At 44.0% G+C, this 25,653-nt stretch overlaps 1 protein-coding gene across 3 annotated transcripts in view; it reads left to right on the top strand.

The window, feature by feature from the left end:
- The window catches only part of ube2f (ubiquitin-conjugating enzyme E2F (putative)), a 66,150-nt gene extending 41,035 nt beyond the window's left edge, over positions 1-25,115 (top strand). For all 3 annotated transcript variants that reach the window (XM_088931138.1, XM_088931139.1, XM_088931140.1), the window contains 3 exons: positions 9,983-10,015; positions 12,613-12,675; positions 23,975-25,115. In XM_088931138.1, the coding sequence (XP_088787264.1) occupies positions 9,983-10,015; positions 12,613-12,675; positions 23,975-24,025 (147 nt within the window). In that variant the 3' untranslated portion in view covers positions 24,026-25,115. The remainder of the gene's footprint in view (positions 1-9,982; positions 10,016-12,612; positions 12,676-23,974) is intronic.
- The last annotated feature ends 538 nt before the right edge of the window (positions 25,116-25,653 follow it).

The raw sequence follows: 25,653 nt of genomic DNA, 5'->3' as shown, positions 1-25,653 counted from the left end.
CCAGTGCGTTTATAATGCCCATAAAAGTGAAAGCAGTCAACCAAAGTGTGATTTATAGTGAGTGTGACACTCGTCCCCTCGCTTGATAAACCGTACAGGAGGGGTATTGTTTTCTGTTAAAGAATGTATTGATTCAGTAAAACAGCACACACAGCAGAGGATTCAAATATAATCCGTCTTGTTGTGCGCAATGCTCTGATTGATGTTTTCATGCCTGACCTTGGAAAACATTCTTGCCACATATGTATAGAATAAAAATATAAATTGACATTTAAGTCTGATGCATAAAAGTGCAGAGCTGTGAAAGAGGAACAGTTGTTGACATTCAGACCATGATGTATAATGATTGGAGGAGTTTAGCATTAACATTTTGTTAATTAGTTCTTACTGTTGTCAATACAGGAAACGGAGATTGATGGGGAAAAGGACTAATAAAACTGCATGCTTAATAGCCTGAATTCCCATCAGGAGGCCATTACTGCCTGTTGCAATCACCAACATAGCAGAGCCACAGTGAATCTGTAAACAGCTACGACTTTAATTAAAGTGACCCAACTTGTGTCAAGCTAGTGACTGTGTCAGTCAGCAAAAAACACGTTGCAAGAAAAATCTATAAGTGCTCAAAGCTCTTTATCAGAAAGGGTGAAAGAAACCTCCATTTTCCTCCATGTAAATGTTCAAGTTTTAAACTAAGCAATTTCATGGTGTTCTCATGAATGCGTTGTGCTTCATGAATGCCCATTGTGTGTTCAAAAGAGTCTTGGAGTCAGAAAAATGTAAGCTAGTTCAGCAGTGGAGCAAAATTCCATGATGTCTAGAATCCATATTACTCATCTGTTTTTCTGCATTAAAAACATAGTTTGAAAATGTTCATTTCTTCAGCGGTCTAGTCTCCTAGCCTTTTGTAGGTTTGTGCTGGGCTGTAAACTGTGTGTCTTCTAGGCAGAGTAATGTTATTTGTAAGACTAGGGTTATTGCTTTCCCTTGCTAATATTAGACGCCATTTCTTCCTTGCTCTTTGACGTTTTGCCTTGCAGCTAATATTCAGAGACGAGGTGAGGCTTTTTGGAGGTCGTCTTTCTGCCTGCTGATTCCTTTTACTGCATAGAGCAGTAGGTGCGAGAGAACTGTTAGTAGAGCTCATTCCTATACTTCATCACCTGCTCCTGGCCGCACAGGCAACCAACACGATACGGACTCTGCACGGAAAACTCGTGTCGGAGGGAAATATGACTAAAACGCAACAAGATAAAGCCCTCGATGTAAAGTACTGTAAGTCCTGGAAAAACACGAAAAACCAATGGCTCTCTTTGGAATTATATTGTAACATGATGAATCAAATTAAAATTGCCTTTTGCGGTATTATCTTTGGAAAGGATTCAAGCTCAAGTCTTTTATCACCTTTCTGTCTAAGGCTTTTAATTCTGGTGTTTTGAATGTGGGCCGCAGTACAGAAGGGCTACTGTGAGTCAAGCCAGTGAACTAAATATAGAAGCACGTCACAGAGTGTACCATGGGTGGCTAAAAGGCACAATTTGACAAGATTGTTATTTTGGACACGGTAACTGTGGTACTTGCACGTATACTCAGCTTCAAAAGAAACCTTTTACTTATAATGGCAGTAGGTTCACAAAATTGTCAGTAAAAAGACCATTTTTATCGTAGGTGCACTAACAATTTACATTGACATCGGCCGATTCATTGATTAATAATAATAACATCACTTTATCAACCCTTTACAATTTCTTGCATTAGGAATTGTCTTTTCGCATACCCCAGCTTGCCCTCCATGAGAGGCACAGACACACAGATAGGGAGAGAGCCTGGGGTCAGAGCACAGGGTCTGCCATTGTACGGCGCCCCTGGAGCAGATTAATGTCTATCGTCATCAGTGCGTCTAGTGTGAAGGTCACGGTTAGGAACTGTGCACGCGGTACATTTGTGACACATGCTTTGCAGTCAGCTTGAACCTGGATAAGCATATGCCCGTTCCCAGGTCTCAGAGTCCTGGATAGCCCACATCACCCAGGCTTGTCCTGATTTGCCAAGTAGCAGGACAGCGCATGTCCTCATGGGATATGTGTGCAATGTCCTTCTTGCAACATGGGAATGTAACCAATATGCTGTGGACACCCCGCTTGCCACACATGAGTCTAACTCCCTGTCTCTGACTTGTGAATGTTTGTTTTTTTTAACCATAAGCCTGACCCTTATGGATGCTATAACCCTTGCTTCATCAAGGTTATGTTCCTGTGCCTGAAGGCTCTTCTTGATGTATAATGCTTCACCCCCCTCCTCCCCCTCTTTCTGTCTTTTCTGTTTCTCCGGAACAACGAGCACCCAATTAACATGGTATCCGTCACCATTACTCTTGGCATTACAGCCCGACTGTCTTCCAAAAATAGTCTGAAGGTCTGCTCTCTATATTTAGACAGGAACCCAGTACCTTCGGGGCTTGGGTCATTGTACAATGTTTTTGCACAGCCGTTGAAGTTCTAAACCTGATAATAAGATCAGTTCTGCTCTTTTGCTGCAGCAGAAGTCTCCTGCTGGTAGTCTGTGGTAGTCAGAGCCTGAGGGTCAGGCATCAAATCGCACCACAGGCATCAGAAATATCAGGTACAGTTTCTTGGACATGTGCACAACATGACTGAGCAATCGAGACTCCGCTCCATTGTCGATACCTTTAACAGTAATACTTTGTCTTGCCAGTCTGCCAGCTCTCACTCCTATGTCCAGGCCCTCTTCCGGAGTAATAGAGTTTTAACCTTCGCCTTTCTCAGCTTTGCATCAAGAAAACCAGAGAGCTGGCACTTGGTTTCCTTTTCCCTTCACACATAAAAGGACACTCAGAGCAGAGCTACATTATTCTTCACTACAGAAAGAGCAAGCTGTTATCGCTCCTCGTGTTCAGTACCCACAAGCCGTCAGATGCAACATAATCGAATGCACTGCCGAGGTTTCTCAGGCCACTGAAATACACGTACCAGAAGGCATTGCAACAAGCAGAACGGTCTCCTGGCGTATTATATGGAGGGACGTTTTGTTGCTGCGTGATTGTTTTTTAAAGAAAGATGTGCTCTTCTAATCTGCATCGGATCACCCGTAGCTTGGATTTGCAAGGCGCAGCAGGCTGTTTGAGGGAGGGTGTGACAGTCCAGGATTTATGATTTATGATTCCACATGAAGTATCTCCCGAACAGTCAACTCGGAGGAAGAAAGATTAAAACTGTCAGGGACAGGACACAGTTTTGTCGTCTGCCGTCTTCATTTCAGCCCTCATAGCAAGGGTGCCCTTAATGAGAGTGCTGGAGAACTCTGGGACAACATCAGCAAACTTAATAGTTTCAGCTGAGTTTCTGTCTAGAAGCGGAGAAGTCAGAAGCAGTACTAATGTCATTTTCAGTACTCTGGTCTTGAGGGTATCTAAGTTAACTTCGCATATTTTTAAACGGAATTGACCATGCAGAATCTGTTTGATATAGAACAATTTACTGAAATCAAAGTGTTGCGTCTGTTATATTTAACATCTGTTGGAGAAGACAAGTAAACACATGACTTCTGTAACATTTTTAAATGGTAATGATTGTCCACATGCCAGAGAAGTAACTTAATTGAATAAGCAGCATGTAATGAAGAAGAATAGTCAAAGTTGCTGTGAAATATGGATGAATAATCTATGGCACTTGAAAGCTAAGGAACTAAAGCTAAGAGCAAAACCTGTTAACTTTTAATGGTCGCTCTGAATGGGAGGGGGTTCTCTTTACAGCTAGGTCCAGCGGTGACTTTCAAATACTGGTGTAAATTAAGACTGTGTTCTAAAGCTGTGATACATACTTTGTACTTGTATTTTTTTTCTTTAAACAGTTATGGGTTTGACTTCATTCGTGTCTTTCTAACTAAAGTTTTTTTATTCATTTGTATTCCAAGGGAAATTTTATTGCTTTAAAAACTGAAACATTGTGGCTGTGATTTAATTTTATCTTGACTATGTAGACAAAAAGACCATTACTTGAACCAACAGAAGTATTTTTTTCAAAGTAGGTGAAAAGATTGCTTTTGCAGAACAATAATTTCACTTTGACCTTTACCGAGTAAAAATGAGTGCTTCCGTAATTCTCCTTGAACTACCTGGAAGGTTTAATCTTCCCTTCCTTTCTTAAAATGTTAAACCTTTGACTTGCTAATTAAGCATGCTTTAGAAGCAGAAAGCCCTGTATTAATAGGGCACTGCTTTCATTTGTGCATGCTTCAAGAGCTGTTAGAACTCTGGGCTGATCAAGTCTGTGATGTGCTATTTAATTACTTATTGGATTGCTTCAAGGTTCAGTCTAGACAAGGACTGACATTTTTGTTTATTTTCTCCCGTAAGAAAGAGGTTTTTATGGCTGGTAGTTCTTGCTGGCTGAAGTCATACTGGACAATAATGTTCACAGAGACTCCAATGCTAAACAAAAAAACACAAAAGCAAAATCACAAAGATCTTCACTTGGTAATAAGGGGAGCGCCTGTGAGATGTATGTGTTAGAGTTGTGTGTATCGGTGCGTCAGTCACTATTCACAGCAGTTTACCATAGCGCACTTCACAGAATTACTCAGCTGTTGACAGCATAGCCACAGTTGACCATGTGGGCACAGAGGACAGGAAAACACAAGCTCCCAGTGGAAGAAAAGAAGCCTCTGGGGGTCCCAGGCCCAGTGATTTACCCCTCTGCAGGCTATGAGTCAGTGATGCATAAATCCTCATAGATCATGAACGAGGTCCTGCAAGGGCAGGGCTTGGGATCCTGCTGTCCTGGGTCTGTCATCACAGGTGTCCGGTGTCTGTGGGCAGGGCTTTCCAGGAAACTGAAACGCCTCCCCTGCTGCCGCGCACTTGCTGTTTCGCCTTTCCGGTATATCCATCCGAAAGATAATTAAAAAGGGACGGTAAGTGCAAAGACAAATAGTGAAAGGAAAGAATGTGTGAGCTTGGCCTGGCCCTTGGATTACCATAACCGACGGCAGTCTTCCAGGACTGATAGACAGTAGGCGCCTTTTCTCCGTGAAACGCAATGGAAGATCGCAGTATTTGCACATCTCCTGTGTTCTGTTTTAGTCCTTTTACCTTCCTCTTGACATACTGTATCTTATAGTAGTTACTGCAGGCATAGGAGCACCATGACCCCAGGCTATGAATGCTGATCACTTCTCTCCCTTTAATAATATTATTATTGTTTCTCTTCCTCTGAAGCCTAAGGCTATGCTGAGATTGTGTTTTTCCAAAGAGGTCTGATCATGACTGTAATGTTGTAAAGGTAAATTACAGTACAAGATCTATTTAAAAACTAAAACCTCAAGGCTCCAACAAATGCACCAGTTACTTCAAACACCAGCTGATAACCATGTCAAATATCGCCTTAAATCAAACAGACGTGTCCTCTGGCCCTCGTCTCATTTTTAACTCCAGTGCATTGAGAGGGAGCAGATATTAACACAAAGTGATTAGTTTTTATTAGAGCAGTAATAGGCTTCACTGACGTGACTTGTCCAACTTTTTCTCTAGCGTTGCAAAGACCGCCCCTGTCAAACAGGGAAGGAAACGCTTCAGGCTCATCAAGGAAGATGAGGATGAAAGGGCAACAGTGAAAGTTAAGGATTATCTTGGACATGAAATGGTTAAGTAAAGAAGTGTTAGAGCTGTTTCTGATCTTATGGAGCAAAATGTCTCTTTCGTCACCAGGTGAATTTGAGGGGAGACTTTAGGGACGCCACCCTGTAAGAGCCCAGTGTGGAATTTAGCAGGGTGCTGGGGTTAACAACCCTGCTCTTATGAGCAGTGCTTTGGGATCCTTTCAGGATCAAGTAATCCTGAGGTCAGTGGTGGAATATGTGGGTCCCCTCCTACACAGGAGAAGTGCTTTCGGAGCCTTTGAGATGAAAGATCCTACATAAATGCATGGAATTTGTGCTGTTGTCTCTCAGATCTGAGCTAGTCAACCCTGATATTACTAGAGTCAGTTTTTTTTTTCCTGTATTGCGTTATGATTGGTATATAAATTGCTGTAATAATGCGGAATGAAAATCCATAATTAATAATACCAGTAGGACTATAATAAGATACAATTACTAGTATTAGGAATTTTTTTGCATACTCCATCTTGCTGTCCATGAGACACACAGACGGGGAGAGAAGCTGGGGGTCAGAGTGCAGGGTCAGCCATTTATACAGCACCCCTGGAGCAGTTGGGGTGAAGGGCCTTGTTCAGGGGCCCAACGGAGTAGGATTCCTCTGTTGGCCATGGGATTTGAACCGGCAACCTTCCAGCCACAGGCGCAGATCCTGAGCCACAGAGCCACTGCACCGTTGTTGTTGTTGTTGTTACAGTTACAGTTACAGTTACAGGGGCTGGGAAGAGTCTTTTAGGACATGTAGTTGAAGAATGGTCGCTGTGTTCTTTGGAGTTAGGGTTTTCTCACTGGGCTCTGTGTGTGCAGCGGTGGGCCGGCAGCACTGCCAGCTTGTGTCACTGCCACACTGGCCCTCCAGCTCTCTCCTCTTCGTGTGACTCACAAGGTCAGCACACGGTGATTAAATCGGATGCAAATGTCTTTTCTGGAGGATAGTGAAGCGCTCTGCATGCACAGCCTCAGTGCAAGAACTTTTTTTTTGTCATCTTAGAAAATTCAGTTCATTTATTAGGTTGGCTGTTGTCGTCTTCAGTTCGCGTTAGTGTTTGAGTGCGTGCAGTGACGTCGGTATTGTAATCACACCTTAAAAATTAGGTCTGTCTTGGCGGCGGATTTGACACCTTTGGACAGCCGCTGTTGTGCACCCAGAGGTCACCCCTCTTTCCACATTGCTCAATGTGCGGGCTAACCAGGAGTGTCGTGGGCCCTTTGGGAATGCTCATGGAATGTGAAGGAGACTTCCGCTAATTTCTGCTCACACAGGCACCCACGATAAGGCCCGGACAGACTTCACGCTCATCCACCCGTCTCCAGGAGAGGAAGACACTCCCGGGATCCCTCCGGAGTTAATTTCTTCCCAGCAGTTTTTTTTTTCTTCAGAATAAAGCTTTTCCCCCAGCCTTTCTTTTCTGTGCTAACTTTGAGCAAGCAGGACCATTCTAGGGGCCTCAGTCAGAACACTCACATTTTATATCCGAGTACAGCTGAAGTTAATCTGCCCGTTTACTCCCTAGCACTGCGTAGGCTGCATTAGCATTGCGGTTACAGGATGACAGGTGAGGGCTTTGCAGTTATTGATGACTGGTCAAAACCTAAATCCATACTCGCCCCCAGTTAGAACTTCTCCACATCTCAGCCGGTTGTTTAAAAATAGATTAAGCCGTTAAGCAGAATCAGTCTTTTAAAATGCATTACTTTTTACTGAGACTCTTCCTTTGTTTTAACTTCTTGCATTGATTTTCTTTTCCTGTTTGTTCTCTTTATTGGAGTTTGTGGTCTTTTTTTTTTCCTTTGAGTTTGGAGACTGGCATTATAGAGGCTGCGTGCTTGGCAGACAGGTGGATTTCAGCGATATTGCTAAAAGATTGCATTGTTTAGAGGCTGAACAGATAGCTTGGCTGGGTATTGTGCAGCCTGTCAGCTCTGTGCAGAAGAGATTTGCACTGAAGTAAATGGTGCACAGAGTCCAATCGCTCATTCTGAGAACCGGCATTAAAAAGCTATTAGATGCAGAGCTGTGAGGAAAGCCCTTTCAGTCGGGGGATTTAATTTCTTTTCTCATTTCTTTTGGGTTGCAAGCATAGGCTTTTTAGAAAAGTGTGCAAAATGCATCTGTTGTTGGTCTCCCCTTGGTTCCTACAGAGTATGACTGTTTTAAGATGTCAGTATTCGAGAACTGTTTGTTGATCAGTGCTACTTCCAAGAGACATAAGTTTTGCTCCAGAAGATTTCTAAAAGTCTCCTAAACCTGCAATCCCAGCTGAACTGTGCAAACCAGAGCAGAAGTAATGCGAGTGTATAGAGCCACACTGGAGTCTCTCACTTCTCATGTTACTCATGCTGTGACCTGGTAGATATGGCATGTTGTCAAAATTTAGAAATCACTTTACAATTGCTCTTTAGAATATGCAAAAATTGAAGGATGTGAAGACAAAGGGATAAACAGAGGCAGAATTAAGAGTATCTGAGGGTCTTCTTGTGTACCTTTGTCTAGCAGAGCAACAGTTAACAGGGCTGGACAGTTCCCAGGTTTGATGGCTGACCTCGTTTCATCATACAGTAGTTTTAAGAATCAGAACTTGAGCTGTCTTAAGTCTGTCTGAGTTTCACTTATATTCCCTCTCTAGCCACTAGGTGGATAAACTCCTTACCAGTTTTCACAACAAAGAAAAGGCAAAGTCCAAATCATAGTTCTCAGTTCTGCACCCATCACCTGACCAGGTGCTGGACTGGACTGGTCAAGTAGACCCCAGTAGGCTTCTTGTGGATGTAGTGGGAGTGACATCCACCATCTTGCCCCACTGCTACTGTAGTACCACACTGTATAGGGTGGGACAAGTGATGTTAACAACAAAACTTCATAATTGGTGAACATTACTGAGTAGCTACTGCTACTGAACATTGATTAGCTACTACAGGACTTCATATTGACTGCCTAGGGATGGTTTACCTTCAGTTGCTGAAGAATCAACAATTCCTACATGACAAGCTTTGTCACTTCTTATCAAAAATAAGCCATACTAATACATTAAATTTTCTATAACCGTAAAAAACCACAGCGCAGCCTTTGAGAAAATTGTTGATGCTTATCACATGCATATTTTAACTCCCCATTGTCTTTGATGCTTAAGACCTCTGCACAGCACTGAATGATTTTGGGTTCAGCAGAATCTCTTTATTAAATTTTGAAACAAATATTGGCACTTCCCAGCTTTGTTAGCAGTAGTTCTGTAATGTAAAGCTGGACAAATGCAGTGCGCTGGTCTACACAAATAGAAACTTGAATACTTTGCTCACATGAAAGCACCTGTACTTTAACAGACAGTTAAAGCATTGTCGTGAAAAGCCAATACTTCATACTTCACTGGCGTGGTTTGATTAACAAATAGAGGGAAAGATCATTTGGAAGTATTTTCATTTCTGGTTTTGTCCTAAACGCATGCGTGCAATTGTCTTGACTACATCTGAATAATTTATTCATTCCAAGACGTTTGTACCTCTGTGTGTTGTTGAGATGACTCGTTTATACAGCTGTGTATGACAAATTGTGCCAACAGATTCTCAAGAGCCATTCGTGCCACCTCTTGAAACTATTGCAGTTTCATTGGCACATACAGTGAGGCAGTGTTCTGCCTGTGTGTGTGGGCGTTCTTTCAGTAGATATATTGTTATAGTTAAACACGTGAATTCAGGTGTTGAAAGAGGAGAATTTTCTTGCTCCTAGTTTTTTCTTTTATAGCTCTGTTTTGTCAATCAAGTGTACATTTCATTCCTTGGTGCATTGCTTTCAGATCAAGGAGAGCATAAGTTGTCAGCACCTGTCCTACTCTTTGTCAGTGTTGATAAAGCCTGTTCAGTGGAACACAGTGATCTTGTATCCCCAGCGAGGATTAAAAACATTGTATTCAATTTGCGTTCCTTTACACCAAATCTTGTCTCAATACATTTGTAAAACCCAGGTGCAACAGGATGGTTTTGGAACTGGAATTCAGTATCGTTGGAGCTCAGGAGGAAATATTTACCTTTGGCAATTGGGCTTCATAATGGAAAATTGTTTTTAAGACATTTCATGCATGCTTACAAACATTTGTATGTAAAGAAAAGATGAAAATAATCATTCTACTTCTTTGCAAGTGAAATAGAAAATACAATTCTCTTTGTGACCTGGAGTGTAGGTCTTGTAAGCCCTGCTGTAGTTCACTTTTACACAAGTTCATTGCTGTTCGTTTCCATGTGAGCAGTTTCAGCTGTTATTCCAATTAGTACCGCTGCCATCACCGCTAGCACTAACGTGTTTGTTGTTTTGTTTCAGGATGTGGTGTGGGGGCTCAACTCCTTGTTCACTGTAAGTATGGGGTTCTGTAATGGGCCATCCTGCATGGGGAGCAGGGAGGGACCACAGGGGGCTGTATTAACACCCTGGGACACAGGACTATTCTCACCGTTTCAGTGCCTTATTAGCAGTCGTCAGAGCTCAAAGGAACGCGATTGTGTTTCCTGGAAGGGTGCTAGAATGACAGCCACCGATGTGATTGGCACTGAAAACGCAAGAACAGCTCCAAGCGTTCCTTCTGATTAATGACAACACAGTGGGAAGCAATTAAAAACATTCAACCTGGCGGAAAGGAGTACTCACTGTACTTGTGTTTTCAGGCTGGAGTTTAGGTCCTTATTCAAATGCAAATCTGCTTCCCATTAAAACATTAATCTCGATTGAAGAGAATTGAGAAGAGATTTGGAAGAACTGGACATTCTTCCACCCTGCAATGTGAGTTAAGAAACAGCACATTCTGAGTTCCCACAAAGCCGTAGTGCAGCTGTAATGTTGTTGTACCATTCTGGGCTGTTCATTATTGCATATACCTCAGTGAGTGGTGAATGATTTTGTGCGCCTGGAGGGGAGTGGGGAGGTGGAGGGTTATTGCACTTCATATGGCAGACTCCAGCCGGTCAGAACGCTTAAAATACATATCAAGGCCCTGCAGAGTTCAGTCCCACAGGATCCCCTCCCAGTGTCTCCCTTGGATGTCTCGCAATTGCAGTTTCCCTGGAAAGAACAGCGTTTACACTGCGCCGTTAATGCGACCTGCGCTTAGTTGGTGAGAGCATACCACGGCCTGCTGCGAGCGAGCCGCTCACTGGCAGGGCGATGTCATCAGCGCGCTCGATGCTGGTTTCCCAGGCCACATCTCTGATTGACACCATGCTGTCCCACGTATTTTGCCCAATTAGACGGTTTTACACATTTGTATCCTGAGCAGGTCCAGATGAGAGAAACCAACCCAGAACTTTATGGCGGTTTGAACAGTTGCCCTAAGATACGGAAGAGAGCTATTTTTAATAATAATAATTAATAATTGCTTACACTTATATAGCGCTTTTCTGGACACTCCACTCAAAGCGCTTTACAGGTAATGGGGACTCCCCTCCACCACCACCAATGTGCAGCATCCACCTGGATGATGCGACGGCAGCCATAGTGCACCAGAACGCTCACCACACACCAGCTATCAGTGGGGAGGAGAGCAGAGTAATGAAGCCAATTCATAGATGGGGATTATTAGGAGGCCATGATTGGTAAGGGCCAATGGGAAATTTGGCCAGGACGCCGGGGTTACACCCCTACTCTTTTCGAGAAACGCCCTGGGATTTTTAACGACCACAGAGCGTCAGGACCTCGGTTTTACGTCTCATCTGAAGGACGGCGCCTGTTTACAGTATAGTGTCCCCGTCACTATACCGGGACCCACACATTAGGACCCACACAGACCGCAGGGTGAGCGCCCCCTGCTGGCCCCACTAACACCGCTTCCAGCAGCAACCTTAGTTTTTCCCAGGAGGTCTCCCATCTAGGTACTGACCAGGCTCACACCCGCTTAGCTTCAGTGGGTTGCCAGTTGTGAGTTGCAGGGTGATATGGCTGCTGGCAATTTTTCTTTTCACTTTAGGCTTAGCAAAGTAAAGGAAGCCAGTCAGCCCATCTAGTCCACTTGCTATCCAGTAACTAATTTATCCGATTTAAGTTCTTATCCAGGATAGCAGCTTGAGTAACATGTCTGGGTACACCCATACCCCTTTGTCTAAAGAAGTGCTTCTCATACTTAAACACTTTTTCGCCATTTCCAGTTGAGTCCTCTGGTCTGCGTTTCACTGTTGCTTCTGAAGAAGTCCGCTGGGTTGCATTCTCACTGCCCTTTAGGTGTCTGAAAACTTGTATTTATGTATTGTTCACCTCACCTCCCTCAAGATGTTGTACACAGCGCCTTATGTAATTGCTTGCAGTTTCTGTGCACACTTTGGCACACGCCCACAGTGTTTGTTACTGGTTGCATGCAGTCCTGCTACCCTAGAGGTAGGACTCGCATAATTCAACACTGAAAAGCTGGGCTACATACAATAGCACCACAAAGGGATGGTTTAGAGGAAGAATATTCTGTTACAGAATATTATGTTAAGAGAAGAAAAGGAATTATCAGCCTACAGTCTTTAAGTACTGTATTCGTCTATTTACATTTCATCCTTCTCCGTGAATAAGAAGTGAGTAACGAGCACAAATGATGTATACCACAACCGCTGGTGTCTGAGCCGGTTTCACTGCTGCAGGGCTTACTGGGCTGGGCGAGGGGGGACACCACCACATGTGCTCAAACACCGTTGCTGATTGAGTTAATTCGTTTCCAATAACTGAGCTTTACATGGCTGCCAATACACCATGCGTCTCTTCCGCTGAATTACCCAAACATGGCTCCAGGCAGCAGGCAGCGCACGGATTCACAAGAACACATGTCCTTCTGGGCTTCATTAGAAATAAGGAAGCTGTAAAAAAAAACAAAAAAACACTGCTGTAAGTGTGTGAGTATAAATGGGATTTTGTACCAAGTTGCTAATGGAGTGTGGAGATTCTGACAGCTTTTAACATGTGACTTTTTTCCTTTTCTAAAGGATCTACTGAATTTTGATGACCCACTGAACATTGAAGCAGCAGAACACCATCTGCGCGATAAGGTAAAGTCCAGCTGTGAAAAGACCCTTTAGTATCTACTACACTGAATGTATGTGGTCTTTTACATTTTACCACATTTTTAGGTTTGTTCCATCTGTTTCTTTGGCCAGAGTTTCTGTTGGTTTGCTATTTTATTCTGTGGTAGTTTCGCAGTCTTTTGCAGTATACTGTGCTTGTAGCTGTCTGTACCACTGCAGGGACAAGGGCAAAGACGGGGAAGTCATGCCCATAAGACTGAAGTTATCTAATGCAAAAAGGCCCCGAAAACACTCATCTCAAAACCACACAAGCCTGGGTCTAAAACAAGGACGTATTGATTTTTCTCTTACAAATGGTCCAATTTGTTACAAAAAAAAATGTTTTGGGATCTTGGGAGAATATCGTTCTGTTATTGTGTCCTTGGCCAGGAAAATCTCATGTTTCGAATGAGTTTTGATACAACCTACAGCAGGATGTGGTTGACTGGTGCAGAGATGGTGACTGGGGAAAGGCAACTCCCTCCTATACAAATGAATGGTCAAATATTCAATTTGGTTTCTGTAGGTGTCCCTCTGGAGTCTTGACTCAGGCTCATAACTTCTGCATGGTGATGTGCAAATCTTCCAATCTTTTGTTAGCTAAACCTGTGCCAGAATACTGAAAGCTTGTATTTTGATTACTAGTCTTCCTCTGTGTAGATCGGAGCTCTCAATACAAGTTAACCCAATCATGCTGTGGTCTGCATGCCCTGCCATAGGTTTTATATGAGCAAAGAAAGGAAAAGTCATTGGGATCGACACTTTAAAGAGCTGTCAGATGCTGCTGTTCTCCTCCTCTGTTAACAGGGTCACCTCACACTTCCAAAGAGTGGAATCAGTAGTGAAATTCTAATGCAGGGCTTTCTTAGATTGTCCAAGTCATGCAGAACAAAACCGAATCTGTTGTACAGTGGTAAGATGTTTTTTGTCTTATTTATTATCCACTAACAGCTGTGTGCAGAGTCTTCAAGAATGAAAGACTTTTTTTTATCAAAGCACCTAGGGGAGGAGACTATTGAGGCAGATCAATGAAAAATACATTAAAAGAATGAAAATGGGATTCCTAAAAGCGTGTCAACTCAGTGCTTATATCAACATGAAACATGAAAGGCCGGTATTAAACATTAAGGAAAATGCTCTGAGCCCTAGACAGTTCTAGGGCACATACCGAAATGTCGCACCTTTTCTAAAAGCGAGAGCGATCCTTTAGGGCCGTTATTAGGATTGGCATTTCCCTTTCTTCTTTACCTGCACTTAACTGAGCAGAGCCCTGGCATCACTCACGCAAGTTAAAAATACCATTTGAGCTGCAGTTCTTGCAAGAGCGTCTTGCTCTGGTTGCTTTGTGCTATGCATCTGCTCGCATCCAGGGGAGGGGCACAGAACCGTGAATCCCCAATTACTTAACTCAGAAACCAACAGTTTTAAAAAAAAACTCTTATGCCTTATTCTGCATCGTAAATGAAATCTACAAGTTCCGTCTTAACAATACCAGCAGAACCATTTCTTTTGGCCTTTCCCCAGATGTCCCTGTGAAATTCACATTACAAATACTTCCTACACACCTAACAAAATGTGTGAATTTCCTTGAGGAAATGCAAGACCTTAAAAATTGGTCATACTTAGTGACGTTCAGTGAAATTGTTCTGCTGTCTGTGTGCCCTTTAAGCAACGTGTTTGGCAGACATTCCAAATGGCTTTCCCTAGTTTTTCCGGGCATTTAGAGGGGAGAAACATTTCAGTGGGCCTGTACAGTGCATGAAATGACTGTCTGCACAGCAAAGGAATAGAGAAATCTCTTGGAGATGGGAGAGTGGACAGACAGTAATCGCCTGGAAACACACAAACAGAAGTCCTTAGAGGAAGGATGGGTAATACAGCCTTAGTGAGTAAAAATATTGCCCTTTTTTTAAGAATGTCATTGCCGTGTGTTTGAGCCTTAAAATAAGGACTCCTCTCTACAGATGAGCAGGGAAGCAAATGAGACTCACCTTGGCACAGCGGGTCTACCTGTCTTGGGTTTTATTACCTGCACGCCCTTGTCTGCACTGTACCAGTAGAGAAGAAAAATACTATTAATTTAGTTAACTTGTGGCTGTTCAGATTTACTCAAAGTAACTAGCACAAAATGTTCAGAGCCTAAGACCCTGTATCATATACATCCTGATCTGAATGTCTGCCATATAATTGGACTCTTAATTATTGCTCAGCTCTCTGACTTGTTTTTGTTGTCCGGGATGGCCTAAGACTGGTTTCATTACTTGTTAGAAATAGTTGTAATACATGATTGCCAATAATTCAATCATTGATTAATTTATTTGACTAGTGTTTTTTTATTATCCTTACCTGTCCAATTATTGCCATCAGTGCTGATCACTGAAAATATCTAGCCTTTGCTCATGCTACTCAAACCAGTAGTAGAATCTTTCATATTTAGTTGACACCAAAGAAATATCAATTCCCTGCAGCTTCTGGCCGAGCTGCAAGCATTCATGATCTCTTAGTTTTCACAGTCGCATTATTCTTCAGATCTTCTCTCTTTTAACTAGTTCAAAGACCTGGAGGAAGGCAAGTCTAGTTGACACTGCTTATATGAGACTGGAAAACATAGTTTCCTGCATTACGCCTTAATAAATGAACAGTCTCCGACATTGCCTGCTGCAGTATGCCTTTGCAGAAGGAGCAGTTTGATGTCTAGAATGTTAGCAGGTTCCTGCCCCACTTTAGCATAATGCGAGTAAATCCTGTATCTGTTTTCTGAGAGCCAGACTTGTTTGCTTTCCGAGCACCAGAGGATGCTTCCCTATGGAAGCATTCTGTAAACATGGATCCGAAGATCAGCGTGACTTTGCTTCATTGTTACCGGAATCTGATTCCATTGAGAATTTTATCTTTCTGTTCTGTTCGCTGTGTTTGATTCTTCATGGCCGTCTGTGCAGCAAAGCGCAGCTCTCCCGCTAAAAGCAGGAGATTGTGAAATCAATGAAATCTTGACATTGTGAAATCACAGTAAACGATGGCATTAAAATAAACAGGTGCTCCTGGGATGGATAAATGAATGCAGACGTTGGAGGAGATGTGTGGCCGGCGTGTGGCTGCTCACAGTTCACATGCACCAGGCAGACTTGACCTCGTTTCCGCAGTAACTGAATCAAGAGCACATCCTTCTATAACATGACCCCTGTCTGAAAGAGCAGACTGGCGTGCCAGGGGGGGTTTGTGTAGCTGTTTGAGTATGCTGTTTCTTGTACATACTTTAGACTGAGCCATGCCGATGAATTGTTCCTTTTGCAAGGGAGTTTCATTTTTTTTTTAAATTTTATATAAGAAGATTGAGTGGAGCGGAGTTTAATTTAGTCCTTCAAGTGCGGGTCTGCCCATCTTCTCGTTTCCCCTTGAGTGGTTTTTGCGCATGAATGAATGGAACCGTCAAAAAACAAGCCCCCGTCTCCCCCGGCTGGCTCGCTGAGCGCCGTGGCAGACAATCGCAGTGTCTCCGCTGGGGTGGATGAGGAAACGGCTCCTCTGCGGTGAGAAGCTGTTGTCCGTTGTGTGGCTCTCTCCTGGGAGCGTAACCGTAACCCAGGCTACGTTCTCGCCAAGCTGACAATTTGGGTCAGGCTCACACGGCAGAGAACCGCAGCAAACTGGAGGCAGGCAAGTCGTCCTGTTGGGTTTTAAGACCGGAGAGCTCGGTTTTGTTTCCTTACGGCATTATAACTAGGCAACAGGAAAGCTCTGGCTTTGGGTCGTTTCATTTCACTTGGGGACTCTCTCTCTCTGCCCAGGATATTGATCGATGCCATTTATTTATAAATGATCACCTGCCTCGGTTAAAATTGCAGCACACGCGAACGTTTAATGGGCAGAGAAAAGTAGTGTAGCTTTAATAGTGAAAGGATCAGTAATGGCTTGGATCAGTAACCTGTACTTGTACTGGGCTAAGAGATGTCGTGACAGAGAGCCGACTGAATTCGAACACAGATTAGAGTTCGAGGGAACTGAGGGGGGCGTTCTGTAACTGGAGTGCAGCAGACAAGCTCTGTAATGAGCACTCTTAACGCTTTGTTTTTATTGCGATCAGTCAATACTAAATATATATTGCAATTGTTTTTACTGTTATAGGACATGTATGTCTTAGATGAAAACTTACTGCTGTCCCCAGCTTTTCCCCTGTTATAGCCCGTATATAAAAATCCTTCAGACTGTCCGCTTCCTGCAAGTACAGTAGTTGCTTTTTTTCCCCCCCCCCGCGTGTAGTAAGAGTTACTCGTGAGGATTCACTGCCCGTTCCATTCCAGGGTGACGATGAGGCGGGTGGTAGTTGACTTCTTCAGTCGGGCTTGACGTCTCTGAGTGTGACAGCGGCGCACTGTACGTGAGGAGCATGTCTGCCAGACAGGGGGGCAAAGGTCGCTGGCCTCCTCCACATGCGTGCATGTTAACACGACTTCCACATTTTTCCTCATGCTATGTGACTTGGATCAGCTATACTGTTTCCTGTTGCATCACAGCCTGAGCTCTCACAGGCGCTGTGAGAAGCCCTCTGCGCTCTTGTGCGCTGAGAGCTATGGCTCGTTCCGCACCCCAGAGAGCGTGCTCAGTGCTCAGTGTTGGACTTGTCCACGCAGCATCTGTCCTCTTCTGTGCTGCTCCTGACTGAGGCGAGTTTAAGGCATGTCAGTCTCTCCGCTTTCAAAATGCAATGCTCCCAAATGAGGTCGTTTTGTCACAGTCCCAGTATTTTTGGCTTTGTGTCAATCCTCATGTCAGATTACACTTGACTCACTGCTGGGGCTTTAGGACTGCTCCTTGTGTCTGCACATGAGGTCCTGGAACATGATTTTCTTAATACTAGTTAGGCTAAAGCATTGCAGTATCGGCTCTAAAGCAAGACAGAGGAAATGCAGTGTCATTGTTGATTGTTTGGGATAAACTTTCTGAATCATCTTGAAATCAATATATAGATAGGAAATCCATTGCAATGCCCGTAACCTTACACCTTAAATCTTTTTCTGTCTCAATCTTTCAATAACTGTACTGCTAAGAAATGTTTTCGATTTCGGTATCCAGCTGGTAATAAAGGTAGGTGACTAATATTTGTTGGGAAGCGCAGCTTTTTAATGGTAGAAGGATTGCAATCCAGATTGCAATCCTTCTGGTTAGCTAACAAGCTAGCACAGTAACAGAAGGCTGTCAAAGTAATATCCATGCTTAGTGTAAACACTGTAGGTTCCTTTGCTTTTTTTTTTTGCGTGGGTGTGGGAGCGAGTCACTGTATGGGCTTCAAATGAGCTCCTATCACTAACATGCTCCACGCAGGGGCCTGGCAGTTTTACCATGAATCAGCTTTCAATTTCAAATTCCCAGTTAGAGCTAATGAACCACTGTACTATGAAACCTAATTGCCCCCAGGATTGTAGAGAAAAGCAAATAGCAGCAAGCAAGTCGGTGAAAGGCTCACTGCCTCAGGGAGCAGGGCTGGAAAGGGGAGAATTGGTGCAGAATAACAAGGAGAGCTGCTGTGCTCCTGAGGCAGTAGAGACTGTAAAGTGGTTTGTCATCGTTTTACATGACAGCAGCTTGTCTTTGATTCCTGTGTTTAGCTGCCTTGCAGTTTGGGTCTGGGGATCTTGTCTCTTGCGGGCTCTGTGGGTCTGTGTCTGGATCTCCAAGCACACACAAAGACTGTACTTCCCTCCAAGGACTCAAGAGAATAATTTGCACAGTGTTACATACTGGGTGACTAAATAGGGTGTCTTGCAAGGCTTTGCCAGTGACGGACGGTTTTATTTTAATTCCATCCCACATGGGACAATTAATACAAGTCTGTCGCTTCTCTTAGGGAGTAAATTGCTGAAACAGCAAAGTCAGAATGTTCTAACTCCTTTTATAGCAGCACAGTCCCAATATTAATCACATCGTGTAGCACCATGATTTTGTCTCAAAGGCATTTGTCTTAATCAGCAAACACATTTGCATAGGTGTGCGTCTCTGTGCCGTGTTATCATAGCTAAACATTTCACACCCTGTCTGAATGTCACATTGCCGTAGTAATGCTTTGACAGGAAGACTCGCTGATCAGGTTTTCATTCCAACTTGTTTTTAGAAGAACCAGTTGAGTCAATTTAGCATTTATCAAATCATTCCAAAGACAGATAGATTATGCCATGAAGGAAATAAGGATGTAGCCTTCTTGCAAGAGTATGGAAGGGATTGTTTTTTGACATTGCTTTTGAGTTGAAATACTTATTTGCTTTTTTGTAACTGCAGGGTAAGGGGAGAATGTCTAACAGTTTTTATGGTAGACATGCCTCCTCTATGTGCATTGCTGACAGGTATTTTCAGACCGTACTTTTTTTTTTAAACATCCCTATTGTCAGCACAGCAGTTATGCTCACAGACGGCCCTGGAAAGGAGAAGAGGCGAGACCATCCTGGGGCTGTAACGAACTGCCCCGCCCTTCCGGCCCGGCCGCAGGGCAGGTTCCAGCTTTCACAAAGCAGACGTCCCACACGATAAAGACACCAGACTCCGTGTATCCTGCAGGACAGTCCGGTTGCTGAGGAGGCTGGGACAGTGTGAGTCCGTGCCTCTCTGCATTTACAAGTTCTGAGATGTGCGGGGTGTGACATCTCGTGACAGGGACTGAAAGAGGAGTGAATCTGTGGGGCTACAAACAGCAAGGACAGAGATACCCAGATGTCACCAGCAAGATAACAGCAAAGAAATAGTCTCCTTGGAGTCTGCTGTTTGCATGGCAAGGACTGTTCTGACAGGAGCCTGTTTGGAAGAGGCCAGAGGGTTAAATCCTGCATAGACTGGTATCTTTACTGGTGTGTGACGTCTGCAGTCAATAACAGACCCCGGGCAGATCCTGTTTATTTGTTTTGCACTTTTTAGATTGAAAACCTCCAGTCTAAGCTGCGGCTTTGTGGAATGTGGAACCTGACAAACCACTGGTATTTCTTAGCATTTCTGTTCACGGTTGATAAGTTTTTTTTAATTAATGGGAACACTAAGTAAGGTGGATAAATGGTGGCTATGTGGTCATTGCCATACATCCTAAATTAATAAAACAACAAAACTGGGTGTGCTTACAGCTTTCTAGAGTGCGTCATCTAAAGCTGTCTTTATATGTCATACCTCAGTTTGACCTTTGAGGTTGCTTCATTTCATTAAAATCATTATTTTTAATATAATTTAAATGCAGTGCTGTCAAACTCTTTATGTACCTGTAATGCAACAGGAAGCCACTCTTATCAGTTTCCGGGATAGCATCATTATTTTATCTTTAATCACCCTTCTCAGCTCTGCTCAGAAAACGGAGCATCTTTGCTGTACAAAGGTCTGTGCTAGTTGGCACTGTCTCACCCTGGATATACTGTAAACCTCAGAAAGACTTGTGAGAGTGAGATCATGTCGGGCCTCCTCACAGCCGTCCTAACAGGAGCTGAAGGAACAGGGGTTTACACACACACAGCGACTCCTCACTACACTCCTGCGGCCTTCCTGAACCGCCTTGGCATCTCCCACAATGCAGACGTGCGCTGCAGGAAAGTGGAATTATTACAGCCGTCCTCTGTGTTCTTCCTTCTTGTAGAAAAAAGCACTTTGCTCACTTTGAAAAGCTTTCATCTACGTGGTGTGCAGACTAAGATGCTTCTTTGTTACAGATTCACCCGAGTCTTCTGACAGGTTCTTAATCGCCATAATTGTTCCTGTTTGACATGCCGGACAGATAAGCAAATTATTCAAGTAAAGATGGCTAGCGTACTCAAAGGCTAGTGTCAGATGGAAATGCTGCCGAGGCATTATGTAAGAGTTTTTCTGCGGTCAGAGTTTTTCAGCAGTTGAGCTGGAGGCATTATGTTCTTGAAGCTCTAGCTTCAGAGCAGCTTCCGGATTTCTTCCTGTCCTGCAACATCAAAAACCGCTCCAATTTTATACTCTATTTCTCTTTCTCCAAGAGGCTGCAAAGCTGCCAAAACAAAAGAGGAAGCGGCGTTAATTTCTCTGTAGCAGGTACAGTAGATCCTGCTGAGAACTCCTTGATCCTGAAAACAGGCGCTCGGTCCGGCACGGTTAAGCGTTCGCGCGGAGTCCCACGTGATCCTTGCTGTCGGAAAGACTGAGGGACTCGGGAATAGGAGATGTGGAGCAGCCCCCCAACTCCTTCTTTCTTCTTTCCCAAGGATACCGAGCACAGAGTGAAGTGGCTGCAGGCCAGGTTTAAGCTTCACTTGGCTTCCTCGGTTCTCCATTAAGCTGCCACTGTTATCTACCAGAAAACACCCACTCCTCTGATTCCTCAACAGGTCCCTATCCAGAATCCACAGGACGCCACCGGTTAATAATTCAACTCTGCTGCTTGTTTCTTAGGTGCTTGTTTGAAAATAATCTTGCCAATTGGCCTCCTGAAGATGAACATGTTGTTTGTAGCACTGTGCACACTAAACAGATGGCAGTTAAGGGATATTGCATAAACCCCGAGCACAGCCAGTTATGAATTGCATTTTTAAACAGCCTTGGGAGGAATTGCTTTATCTTCAGCTTTCGTTTTTGTAGAGCAAGGGGCTCATTTGTTCTTTCAAGGGCGTAGAGAGAATTATGTTCTGCATTAAAGAAACATAACTTCACTTTACTAAGAAATAACAAACAAATACATGATAGTGAATGTTTGATATGAAATTTCAGCTTGATATGAAGGGCAGCTTAAAGAACTTTCTGTTACTGTTGTAGTCTTCCTTGCCTTTAGACAGAGGAGTGCTTTGAAAAGTTCCAACTTGCACACCCATGTCTCAACTTATGAATGTGATTTGTTTTTTGAAAACTGTTCAGAAGGTGAAAATTAGTCAACTGAAAATTAAATTTCCGATACTTTGCACGTGAAACCTTCTGATCCATTCTAGACAATCACTGAATTTTCTGGTTAATAGGTTTACCCTGTTTACACACGTACAGCAGTTACTAAGACAGATGAATGTATAAAACGTCTAGGAACATAGAAGACCTGAGGACCTGCAATGTGGGACCTCACGCAGTGATGACAGTCGTGCTTTAGGCAGCAAAGAAAATGCCTTGAAGCCAAATCATAGGAAAAATCTCTTCATAACTGCAGAATATGTAAATGTGTGCTTCGTTCTAACGAAAATTCATAAACCGTTCTTTTTTGGAAATCGACTGGGCATTTTCGTATTTTGATTTGCAGGCGGTGTAAAGCATGCACCTCAGTTACTGCATCGTGCTCTGCAGGGAGATCAGGGTAGATTTTGGACTTTGAACGGGAGACATTGACTGTTAACAGTGAGGATTTGGAACGAGATTTAGATCCTAGAGAAAAGCTGAGATTTACTTCATAGCCACTGGGGCAGTATCAGTGGACCAGATGTCCTCCTGTTGACTGTCTTTGTACAGTACACCCCCCTTTGCAGAACAGTACATGCCCTTCTCTCACTTGAGAACCACTTAATAGATATCAGGTTGCATTGTTCCGTTTAAAACCATCCTGAGCGGACAGAGACGTTGCAGGTTCCTACAGTAGCAGCCTACACATTCTCTCACCCTCTGTCTTAAAAAAGAATTTCCACCTGCCAAATTACTGAGCAGAGATTATCCCGAGCTTTCTCAAAGAGCTATGGGACAATATTTAAAAATAGACCCTGGCAAAGGTCAGGGGTAGAGGGGCTCTGGAACAGGTGCCAGTGTGCAGTCAGCTTCGTGCTTCAAGAGTTCATCAGAGGCCCCCTGCCTGCACACGCACCCTAGCTGCACTCACAAATACGCTTAACGCTGGGGGATATTTTCATTATTTTTCTTCTTTCTAGATTTGCTGTATTTAGCTGTCCTTTTTGCCGATAATGAATGAAAACGGAATTTTAAAAAGTTTATTTGGTAAGCTTTCTGACCTTCAGTACAGGGACGCTTTCCTTGCTTATGTGTGTGTAGGCCTTCAGCGGGAGGGTCAGAGGTCGATCAGTGAGAATTCCCACAGGATTTTGGAAGCCCCCTGGAATCTGGAATTCCCTGCCCGTTTTGATCTTCTATATTGCGTGTTTTTGTGCACAGCTGGAGTGTGGATATAACTGGTCAAATCATTCGAAAGAGGTTACTTAAAATGGGTAGCAGTTCCTGTCCACAGGGTGTTGTTAAAAAGATTATGCAGAAGATTTTACATTCTTCAGGCATAATAGGCCAACATGACCCTGTTTCCATGCTGGAGACGGTTTCAGATTTCATTGCTCCAGTTTCTTCCCCTTTTCTGAGCCATCAGGATTCAGCCTACGTTGCCTCCATTCGGGCCAGCGTAGGAATGGAAGAGGCAGTGAATTACAATACAGGGCTGTTCTGCAGCTTCCTGACAGTCTCTCGCTCGGCACCCAGTGTTTCCAGGCCTCGTTTCTCCTCATCTCCACCGACACAGTTCGCTGGTCCCATCACCCTCTGGTGAGAAATTAATTTGCCCAACATTTGCGCAGCTGTTTGTGTCTGCCAGCCGCGTTCATTATCAGCCCTGATTAATGAGCGGGGTGCGGATCGGCGCTCTGTCCTCTCTCTGCGTAATGAGCTTCCAGTCCCGCACATTTTAGCGGTGATGCGTATTAGCGCACAATATCTGCGCCCAGGCGACAACGGGCTGCCTGTCACTTCATGTTGCGCTACGCTGCCTTTTTGCAGGGTTAATTGGGAACCTCAGAGACTCAATTTACAAGTGTTGGCATCAATGGTAAAACCATCTTTGCACTGCAGCTAGGTGTTAGCTCTGCAGTTCGGCAGCAGTTTCCTAAAAGTCATGAATGTTTAAAATAGGAGTGCAGGCATTTGTGCGCAGCACAGAGCCTTCACCAGCTACCGCATCAGAATCCTCAGCTCGACTCACAGGCCTCGCTAGAAACTGAAAGAAGCTGTGGGTGTGTTCCTGCAGTTTGTGTCATATGCGAACGACAGGAAATAAGAATGAAAGAGCATAAACTGAGTTCTCATGTTAAGTTGGGTCTTGACCACTATCTGAGATGAGTAATGAAGAGCACAGCTGAGATTAAAAATGTATGACCATCAAACCAGGTAGGAACCAGAATAAATGTGGTTTTTGTTTGCTTATAGCAAAAGATGGGGGGGAGAGACAGAAATATCATGGGTGTGTGACTTCTGCCGTTTTGTTCCACTATACCAAAGTGGCTGCAATTGACGTTCCCTTATGTCTCTTAGGGTGTTATCGATCCTGAAAGCGATCTGAGGAGAAGCATGTCAGTTCTTCATGAACATCTCGATGGTTTCTTTTCAGGAGGATTTTCGGAGTAAAGTTCAAGATTTTATCAAGCGCTTTGCCAGATGATGACGGCGGTCCCGCGTATCCAGGCCTGTGGATCTCCCACTGCACAACCGAATCTCCGCTCTCCCCCTCCCCCCCCGGGCCTGTGCCGCCTCTGCAGACACTGAAACGAAAGAAAGAAAAACCGAAAAACACTCCTCTGGATTCCGGATCCTGCCGAGGCCGCCGACAGAGTCCAGCTCCCAGGAATCGGCATTAGAGCAATCCGACACAAACCTCAAGGTGTCTTTTGTCACAGGGAGATCTTTGTGCACGGAGCGAGTTGCAGTGTCTTTGGGTATCAGCATCACGTTTTGCTTTATTTAAAACAAGGAGAAAAAAGGAATAGACCCCCGCCACCCATGTTTTTCCAGTACCTCATCTTGCCAACACCAGTCTCAGACAGTAGCAAGTCTTGCCCCCCCCTGAGGAAAGACGTAGCAGGACGGGGACTGTAGCTGCTTCCGTTTTACTCTTCCACCTGATAGCACGTGCTCGGCAGAACAACAGGAGAATCAGTCAAGCCGCGCTGCAGGTTTATGATTTATAGTAAGTGGGTTCGTTCTCGCGCGCAGGGGGAGAAAGCGAAAGCTCAGATCTCCAGGAAGGCTTGCCTTTCACACAGCAGCCCCTTATAGTCATGGCTTTCCGTCTCACACGGAGTCATTCACGACACAAATACCTGAATCGCTGAATCGAATGTCATTCATGGCCTTACAAAGCCAAAAGTGTGCCCCGGGGTATGGACCTCCAGATGTAAAAGTCCGACAGAATCGATGGCGACAGATGTCATGCAGTGCAGCTGAACTCTTAGGTGTGGAGTTCCAGCCGTACATCTGAATGCTCTCCGCTCGTACCCCAGCGAGCAGGGGCGGGCGGCGGGAGGGCGGATCTGCTCCTGCCAGCGGGGGAGGAGGTGAAGGGCGAGTCCTGCTCTGTGCGCTGAGCTGCATGAGGGAGCCCTGCCGGGTCAGTGGCCATGCGGCACTCGTTGCAGCAGTGCGTCAGCGCCTGTGTGGCTGGTGAGGGTCTATCCCTTTATTTAACTTCTTTCATCTTTCTCAGAGTTGTATATCCATTTTATAAAAAATATATTAAAGAAATATAATAAAGACCTCCGCATACTTGTCATTTTTTTCCTGTAGCCTGTAGCCTTTCCTATCCATTCCTATTGTGCAACCATCTCATAAAAGCAAATTGTACCACTTTTTTTTTTCCCCTAGCACTTGAATGTAATTAAAAATAGTATCTTTGGGACTCAGTTTACTTTCCAGTTTTGTTCAACGGTTCCCCACCGTGCATCCTAAAATTAGTTCCTTGAAAAATTCTTCTCTTTAGCCCCCAAGACCTCACAGATGTTCCAGCCTCAGTTCAGTGCTGGAACACAAGGATGTGCATACATACCTGCATATGGTAATGCATTGGCATTGAGTAAGAACTGCGAATATATGTAAGGAGTAGTATAACCAATGTTTCTTCAGTATCTGATACCTCATTTTTTTCTCTTTGGATCTCATTTCTAGTGGGAAGCAGAATTGTAGCCTGCAGGTAGGAAGTAGCTAGTGTTTACTGTTTATTGATATTTTTTAAAGTTTTAAGTTTGTTTCTCTCTCTATTTTAGATAAAAAAAATAGGTTTTGCTCCGGTAAATT

Source organism: Atractosteus spatula, chromosome 13 (genome assembly GCF_055471065.1).
Source record: "Atractosteus spatula isolate fAtrSpa1 chromosome 13, fAtrSpa1.hap1, whole genome shotgun sequence".
Lineage (NCBI taxonomy): Eukaryota > Metazoa > Chordata > Actinopteri > Semionotiformes > Lepisosteidae > Atractosteus > Atractosteus spatula.
The sequence above is the reverse complement of the archived record's forward strand: the minus strand, read 5'-3'. Positions and strand labels throughout refer to the sequence as shown.